General features: G+C 32.4%; 1 protein-coding gene across 1 annotated transcript in view; it reads left to right on the forward strand.

Moving 5' to 3' along the window:
• Positions 1-9,806, forward strand: part of LOC111633178 (eukaryotic initiation factor 4A-I-like) — a 90,393-nt gene that overhangs the window by 24,914 nt on the left and 55,673 nt on the right. The window contains exon 3 of the mRNA XM_023377700.1: positions 2,498-2,576. Within this exon, the coding sequence (XP_023233468.1) occupies positions 2,498-2,576 (79 nt within the window). The remainder of the gene's footprint in view (positions 1-2,497; positions 2,577-9,806) is intronic.

Raw genomic sequence — 9,806 nt, forward strand, 5'->3', positions numbered from 1 at the left:
AAAAAATAGCTTTTTACATCTTTACTAATCATAAATTATTAAACCAATAAATTTTATTTTAGTTTTGTCATGCATTTTAATTTTTTTTCATATTTTGACCTTATTATACAGTAAAAGTTAACAAATACTTAATATATATAATTATGCATTTAATTTGCAAATATCTATGATAAAAGATCTTTATATAAAACAAAGTTATTTTATTTTCGAAATATTAAACAAGAAAAAACTTGTTAAGTCCAAATGTACTCTAAAAGCCTGACGGGACTTTTAAGTCCCATAATTAAAAAATTTTTAATTTACATTTTAATTTTTTTTTATTTACTTATCTGTGAACAAACATCTCTTCTGATGATATAATAATAAGAAAAAAATTTTTTTATCAAAAAATGAAAATTTGGGCTATAAAGGGTTAAAAAATGGTGCAGATTTAGCATGCAATTAACTTGTTTTATATATATTCCATCTTTTTCTGGATTGCCAATAGCTTAAACCTGAAAATGTGGCAAGTCCATATATGGTAGGGTCCTACTATCGTTTACTACTACTAAAGACATGTATTATTAAATACATAGGCTGTTTTTTTTTTTTCAAGCTCCAATGGTCCATAAAAAAAAAGAACAAGTGTAAATAAAATGAATTTATCATCAAAGGTTAGATACAAACATTGATTACTTTTCGACATAATCACTGTGAAGATTGAGATATTTGTCATATCTGTGGACGAGTATTTTCCATTGTCATTCCCCTTTGTCATAGAATATTGTTGCCAGTGAATTGAGACGGGCCCTAACTTTTTTTTGTTAAGTTCATTAGTCTTGAATCTCTGCCCTCCTAGACACTTACTCTGTTCAGGAAAGAGATGGAAATTGCTTGGGGCTATGTGCTGGGTGTTTTAAAGGTGGTGAAGACTTCCACCTCTTTCCTGAACTGAAAACGTGGCTAACAGGGCAGAAGTTTGAGACTAATGAACTAATGATGATCTTCAAAACAACATTGTTAAGGCCATCTCAATTTACTGGCATCAACATTCTATGACAAGGAGATGGAAAAGGCTGCGTTTCTTTATGCAGCGAGAGTGCAGCGTAAATGACGTCACGAGCAGCTATCGCTACAAGTCGCTGCATCATAGTTTAGAAACGCTTTCCGCTCGAGCGAAACACGGACGTCATAATCTATCCTTTAATTCCAATTACAGTCGAAAATAGTGCTTTAGTTAAAGAATTACAATATTTAAATAAAGGAAACATTTTCTCTCTCAAAATATACTTTCCTGAGATAGAATAATGTTCTCTAATATGATTGTACAGTTCGAGTAGCATCCAGTCGTCCATATTGGATATAACAAAATTGAGGTGAAAGACGAACAGACTGTCGAAAGACAACTATGCACTTGATTGTAAGAAATGAGAGAATCGTCTAGAAAAAGTTGTCCAGAATCACGTTTGGAGAGATGCAGTGATCTCTTTAGATGTAAACATATTATTAGCCAATCAGCGACTGGCTTGTGAGAGACGATGACCAGAATACGGCCCCAGCATATATAGTTGCACAGCCTTGGAAAGTGTGGTATGAGATTGCCTGAATAAAAGAGTTTGTTTGAATTTGTGATTGAGAATTTACTTTTTTCTTTCTTTCTTTTTTTCCATTGATTAGAAGTGTACATTTTTTTTTTTGAAGATGNTCTACAGATATGACAAATTTCTCAATCTTCACAGTGATTATGTCAAAAAGTAATCATGTTTGTACCTAACTTTTGGTAATAAATTCACTTTATTTTCACTTGTTGTTGTGTGTATGTGTGTGTGTTTTTTTTTAAGAACCATTGGAGCTTGAAAAAAAACAGCCCTTGTGTAAAGATACTGATATTATTATAGAGATGGCAAGATTTAAAATAAAATATTTTAAGTTTTTTAATTTTTTATCAAATTTTTTGCAACAGATAGCTCTCTGCCATTCCCCCCATTACAATTATTACTATTATTATTATTATTAACTTTAATGCTTTAATGTTTAGTTTTTTTAAATATAAATACAAATAAGCAAATAACAGCACAAGTTCAGTGGAAACAAATGACAAGTAGACAGGTTTTTCACAGAAAGATCAAAGTGACATTTCTGTATCTTCTAGCTAAAATAGTTACAAAAATATTTTAAGTTGCTGTATGCCCTAGTGTCCAATGCATACTGCCATGTCATCATTTTTGATAATGTCAGGGTGGAAAAACTACTTATGCATGTGATTGTGTTTATGAAAAAAATTGTACATGATGAAGATCTATAATAAGCAGGAAAAATTGTTGACCAGATTTTCTACTCATGTAGTATGAGGACATTGTGGAAGTACAGCTGTCAGTCAGTTTGATAAAAAAAAAATAATAATAAAAGTGCTTGAGGAAAAAACTAGTAGGTGTGGAAAGTTGCCATTATTGCAAGTGATTATGGATTAATAATAATAGTAAAGAACAAAATATTAAGTCAAGTTTTTAAATTTCAGAAATGGGCCGGAAGAAAGAGATAGAAGAGATCGAGAATATGATAGTCCACCAGGAATGGATCCAGATGGTATTATTGAGGTAACTTTTAATTTTATTTATTTACAACATACAATTTAAAATTGTAGTACAGTAGTCTCAAAAACTCGGCAGTCCGGATAACTCGGCCACACTCTGGCAGGGCGAAAAAAAACCCTAGTTAATTTTCATTATAGACAGCTTTATGCCTCATAAAGTATTTTTCTGAGGTCTGTCTTATCAGGTAAATTACTGTACACTGTGTATTCATTAATTTTCATTTTCATGTAGTAAAAGCTCTACCTTCATAAAGTATGTACTTTTCCTTTGTTTAAGGGTATTTGGGCAGTTTATTCTCTGTTGTATTCTCAATCAAACAATACATACAAGTACAGTACAGTTACTTATTCTTTTTAAACCCCATTCCCGATAACCCGGCATTTTCACAAACTTGGCCACCCTTCAGTCCACATTAGGCTGAGTTTTCAGGACTCTACTTTATTGCTTTTTGTTATGATGCTTTGAGTGGCTTAGTGGAAAAATGGTAAATCTCACAAAATTAAATAAAATACTGTTAACAAATTTGGATTTGTGTATCATTGATTTATTTTCTAAAATGCTTTTGCAGTTTAGTTGCAAGCCCTACAGATTGCACACCCACATTACTAAAACATTGCATGCTGAAGTGCTGTTGAACTGAAATGAGGAATATACTGTTCTAATGAGAAATATACTGTTTTTCTCCAAGCCCTTCAATTATGAATTGTACTAATCAAATTTAACTTAATTTCAAGAGAGCTTGACAAATCAGATATAATGTATTCTGAAGTTTCAAAGTCATTTTAATACAGTAATACCCCGAACTTACGCGATAGGTGGGACCAAGCGATAACTGCGTAAGTCGGGGTATAATTTCCCAATTTGTGTAAAATCCAAGTCGGATGTGTGTAAGCTAATAAATGTTCTCGTTAATCTTATCTTGTCTTTTGATTTGTTCATGGTTACAAGAAATCACCACATATTCTCTCAAGTCTCCGTAGATATAACAAACACAGAAAAAATAACAAAAAATAAATTGTAGCTATGTGTCGATTCCACGCGACATGTCCGAACATATAAGTTGAACAATGGTGTGGGGGGGAGCGAGTAATCAAGAGTTGCGTGGCACTTAAACAAAAGATGAATTGATGAGATTTGAAAATCACATAACTCCGGGTTTGTGTAAGTCAAGGTATTACAGTATTGTTTTATGAAATTAATAATAGTTTAGTTATGTAGGTTACTTTTAAATTCAGCACTTTTCATTGGGAGCAGCCTATTTCAGGGGTGGTGAATCTATGGCAAGTGTTCCTAAAGTGGCACATCTGGCAAATAACGTATTGTGCAATTTCAATTTATCATATGTCTTTTTAATCATCTTTTCGCGTAATCAACCCAATCAGTTTTTTACATTTATTTTAATTAAAGCATGTTTGTTTAATTTCTTTAAATATTATTTGACATCTAAAACTTTGGCATGCATGATCATTTTTAAAGCTGAGTATGCTCACCATATGGCTCAAAAAGGTTTACCATCCTTGTACTATTGTATGCACATGACAGATGGATGTTTTGGAAGCCATTAAAGCAGTTCAGAGTGTCCTTGTGTGCACAACTTCTTGTTGATGGCAGTAAGGAAAATGCATTTCATGGCTGTAAATCATGGGAGTGTCTTATTCTAATGATTGTAAGGTCATCAGACATAATTGAACCCATATCATTGAGATAATTTTTAGATGCTTTGACCCCATGAAAAATTTTTCTAAAATACTGAGTTGAGGTCCTTTGTCATTCTTCGTTGTGTGCTCCATGTTGCAAAATTCACAGCATGATGCATGCAACATTTTTCCATTCACCTCTCAGAGCTAATGATGCTCTCCTAAATTTTGTATTATTTGCAGCTCCAAAGGTGTGAGAGTGAAGGTCTGCTTATCCATCATTTTTATGCACCTGAATGTTTTTCCATGCAGTTGATAAGTCAGAAGCATTTCTCGTGGTAACCAGTTGGATTTTTTTAATAGTAAAGATAATATTCACTGCACTATTTCAGTGCACAATTTATTATAAAAATCTAAATTTGGCTATTTTGGTGCTTTCAATGCTATTTGACATGAGCCTTTATTTAATTCTCCCTATGATTTTTTTAAACTGATACTTTTAATTTTTTTTATTAAAATTTACTCTGATTATTCTAGATTTGCAATTAGAACAAACTTGGACATAAATCTAAATCAAGAATTTGTAATTTTTGATTGTTTTAATAAATCTTAAAGATCTCTTACCAAGTTACAACTAATGTGAAAATAAAAATGTAATGTTTAAAACAAAAATATGTTTTTATTGTTGGGTTATTGTTTAGTTTCAAACAAATAAACCAAAACATTTTACATAAAGTAATATTCGAAAAAAGATCTTGAATACTGTTCTAAATTCACATATTTGAGCATTCTAATTTGAATGAAAGAAACCATTAGCTTTAAGGGTGTTTGCATCATATTCTAAGTGAATAGTGATAGTTTATTTGTCTTTGCTGTAACAATGGACCCAATCAAAGAATTTAGTAACAATATAAAAAAATTATAAAGCTGCTAGAAGAGAAAAAATCAGATTCTCATTGCAGTGTGTGTTGTTAGGAACTGCAAATTACATTTTGAAAAAGTTTAAAGATACAAAGATGTAAAAAGTCACGTCAGAAGCGGTTGTGTTAAAAAACCAAGGCTGAAAATCACGTATGAAAAAAATGTTGATTGGAAAATATCTTCCAAGCAATTAAATGTGGAATGGAGGAAAATAAAACAACTGTTTGTGATGAATAGTGAGATATAGACTAAATGACAAGGAATTTTCATTTTTCAAAGCCAAAACCAAACTCTTCCTGACTAAGAAACAAAAACCAATTGTTTAAAATGGCCAAGACAGCACAAAAATTGGACTGTAGAAGACTGGAAAAAAAATTTTTTTTTCCGGATAAGTCATACAGTATGTTTTGGGGATGCAGGGAAATTTGTTAAGAGAAGTGCAAATGAGGCAAGGAAGACTGCTTGTATAGGAATATTAAGTTTTCCAAAAGTTTTAATGTTTTGGGGCTTCATGTCAGCTATTTGATCTGGAAATACCGTATATTCTGGTGTATAAGACGACCGACTTTTACGGTTAAAATATAGAGTTCGGGATATACTTGACTGTTGGACATTTTTATACCAGCCTGCCCTTGTATCCTATTTCCCTTCTACGATCACGTGGATTTTGAGACGCTCTCTTGTGGATTTTTTGCTGCATTTTTTCCAAAATTTTTCAAAAAAATATAAGTTCTCCAATTTCTTCCACCTGCGAAAAATGCATTAAATAACGTTTTTATTGCACGCCGAGTTTACTCTGAAACAAAAGTCAAAAAAGTTCCAGCATCTCGGACTCCGTGCGACCTTTCGGGTAGGAAAAATTCGGCAGAAAAACACTCGTGATAATCACTATCGTTGATCGCGAGCATCTTTTTTGCTGTCAATTCTTTTCTTCCAATAATTTTTTTTTATTTCGAGAAAAAGATTGATTCTAGCCCGATTTTTGAAGCGAGATATCACAACATACTGGCTTGCCTTTGTATCCTATTACCGTACCTTCTCTGCCTCTCAGATCTCGCACATGTACACCTGCGCTGCTTCTCTGCAGTCCTCAGGAGCAAGTTCTGAGAGGCAGAGAAAGAGGTACAGTAATAGGATACATACAAGGGCGGGCTGGATGGGTGAAAGATGCGTGTTTTTCTGGGCACAATGCCGCTCTATCCATACCCCGGGCGTCCCGGCCGACTGCAGCACTCGCCCTATAAAATGACACCAGGTGTATAAGACGACCCTTGACTTTTGAGAAGATTTTCCTGGGTTAAAAAGTCGTCTTATACACTGGAATATATGTATATGTATTCTTAATGAGGCTGTGAGCAGAAGTGCAAGAGAAGATTTTAGAATTGTTTTTGATTCCAACAATTGAATCAGTTTGTTGATTCTGATGATGATATTCAGGATAATGCCACATGTTGTTGTGAAATCTAAAGCTATTTGCAGACCAGGTTAATGTTTTAAAGCAAAGGCCTTAAAACATTAACCTGGTCTGCAAATAGCCCAAATTTAAGCTCTACTGGAAAAGTTATGGCAAAATTTGAAATTTCTGGTTGATGAAAAAACATGAATTAATAATGATGATGAAGCCATTAAAATTAGCTAGAGTAAAATAACTTCAGAAGCTGGCAATGAATTAATTTTTGACAATGCCAAGATGCATAAAAGCTAATAAGATCTATAGAAGGACCAACAAAATATTAGCTTCTAGTTTGTTTGTGATCCTTTTTATTTTTCTTATTATTTAAATAATTTTTCCAATACTGCTTTATGTAAAAAATTTTTGGGGTGGAATACTTTGGTTTATTCATTTGAAATAAGTGATACTTAATGAATAAGATGTAATGTTTAAAACTAAATTATACATTTTTATTTTCTTGTAAATGAGTTCAAATAAAACAGTTGTCATCTTATATCATGTTTGAATACTTTTTGCCAGGGGTTGTAATTAAGGCATGGACAGCTTCATGATTAGATCATTTTGTTTGACCAGATTTCTCTACAAAGGTACAGTTTTATGAGCTGCTCACTTGCCAAATTGATTTACTCCACAAAACAAAAAGTATAAAAATTGATGATATAAATTACTTTTTCAAAATTACAGTAGAGCGTCGATTTTCCGAATCAATTGGGGACTGGGGTTGTCCGGATAACCGATTATGTACGAAAAAATATATTAATTTATCCCATCTTGACATTTTTCTCTGTTGCGTGTCACTTTGCATTGAATTTTTGTCGATGTTAAGCCTAACGAAGACTATTGAATTGTTAAAAATCATTTTTTATTTTGTACAAACAAAATAAATATATTGAAAAATATAAAAATAATAATAAATTATACTTCAGAAGTTAATTTAGTATCAAAAACGTAAAATATTTGAGTAGCCCAAGACATAGCCAAAGATTGAAGCGCCACAGCACTGGCGAAAATTTAAATTTGCCAACTGGAATTCTTTCGGATGATTGACTTTCGGAAAATCAACGCTCTACTGTACTTTTAAACTTTAAATTTTAATAAACATTGTAGAATGTATATTTATATATCATTACATCAAAGCTATGCTTTAATATAATGATATAATTAGTTAAGAGAAAAATATAAAAATAATTATGATTTATATTAAGGATTTACAAATGTAGTTAATTGAATTGGCCTGTGAACGCTCATATGTTGGTTTAAGATGTCATTTATGATGATTGTCACAGTTTGTGAACAATAAAAAAAACTGCATCAAATCTAATAAGAATTAACTGTCATTGCAAAATTTAGTATCTATTGACAAAAATTAATCTTTTAAATACATTTTTAAAAATTGCCAGGGCAAATTTACTTTAAAAAAAAAAAAACATTTCCTGAGACTATATGTACAGGATGAGTCAATTTCATGCGGTCCCTTAACGTGCTATTGAGGTAATAACAATTCCACTATAGAGTCGACCTTTTATTGTAATAACTTTGTCCCAGCAGTTTTTAAAAATGTATTTATTAATTTTATCATTGCCATCACTAGAGCAGTGTTCCGCAACCTTTTTCTACTTGCAGCACACCTATGACTCCACATGACTCAACACAGCACACCAAAAATGTTATTCCCCTCAAAAATGTATATGATATGATACTATTAATGGAATTTCGTAATGCCATAAACCTATTATTATTATGTTGAGTTTTGTGGGTTACACTCGGTTGACACCAATGTCTGTGTACCAGAGTCAAGACAGTAAATTCAAAACAAGATAAAAATTAAATGTATGTCTGTATTCAGGAATTTCCTAACAATATGACATGTATTCAATATAGTGGCCTTCTGTAGTGTGATATATGTATTTCTATTCAATTGTAATGTTTCCAGGCTTTTGTGTAGTGAGTGTGGTATCACACCTGTACAGGAGAGAACGACAGGTACTGTACAATAAGCATCCTATCCATCCTCCACAGATGCCTTATTTCCTGGGCGAGTTCTGTGTACTTGCTAATTTTTTCAGTGCATGTGTTTTGTACATTGTGAGTGTTTGGAATGGCTGTCTATAATGTATGTGATTTTATTGTGTTTGTCAAGAAGTGTGATGTCTGATCTGTTGTGGTAAATTGTTTTATCTGTGATTATGGCTCTGTCGTAGTACATTTTGTGCATGTTGTTTTCCAATACTATCTGTGGTATATACTAAGGATGCACCGATAAGCAAAATGGCCGATTACCGATTAATCGGTCATGCATTATTGGCCGATACCGATTAATTGGCCGATTAGTGTTAATAATTTATTGCATTAATAGTGTGAGATCCTGGAGTTAATTATAATGTGGAAAAAACCCATTTTTCTCCACCTGGTATTTCCATCTCCCTCGGGTCAGGTAAACAAGAGACGATCAAATATCCTCGCAAAATCAACAATCTCTTCCTTTGTTTCTAAAATAAATCTCAACACTTAATTGTTGACGCATGTTTAAAAAGCTGAAGTGTTTTTGTGTTTAACAGAAACAAAATATATTTCTTTAACCACTGATATTTTGGACAGCAACTACAAACAATTCTCCTTTTTTAAGTGTTACAGCTCACTGGTTGAAGGATGATTTTCAGAAGGAAAGAGCTGTTTTGCAAATTGTTTCCTTTGAAGGCACACAGCTATACGAATCAGTGAACAGTTAAAAATTGTTCTTAAACAGTATAAGTTGACAAGTGATAAGATATTCTTAGTACTAAGAGCTTCTGCAGCAAATCTGGTAGCTGGAATTAGGAATTGCAACTTAGAAGCATTATCATACGCTGCAGCTGACAATAAACGAATGCATATTTTTTAAACAAGATGTGAAAACTATAATCATAGTTAATAGAAATATTGTCACACATTTTAATCATTCTGCTGTAGCTGTAATAAAATTAGAAGATTTGCAAGAAAAGTTAGGTTTGCAAAAATACACATTAATTCAAGATGTTCCTACTCGCTGGAATTCTACATACTACATGTTGGAACAGCAAAAGGCCCTTGTCACATATACTATAGATAAAAAACTTCCTATGTTGAGTCCATATCAGTGGTCTCTCGTTGAAAAAATTGTTCTACTTGTAAAACCATTCAAAGAAATTACTGTGGAAAGCCAGCAAACGAGAAGCCACTTCATCTTCAATAATTCCCACAATA

Source organism: Centruroides sculpturatus, unplaced genomic scaffold, assembly GCF_000671375.1.
Source record: "Centruroides sculpturatus isolate CEXI.00-Female unplaced genomic scaffold, Cexi_2.0 scaffold594, whole genome shotgun sequence".
Taxonomy (NCBI): Eukaryota; Metazoa; Arthropoda; class Arachnida; order Scorpiones; family Buthidae; genus Centruroides; species Centruroides sculpturatus.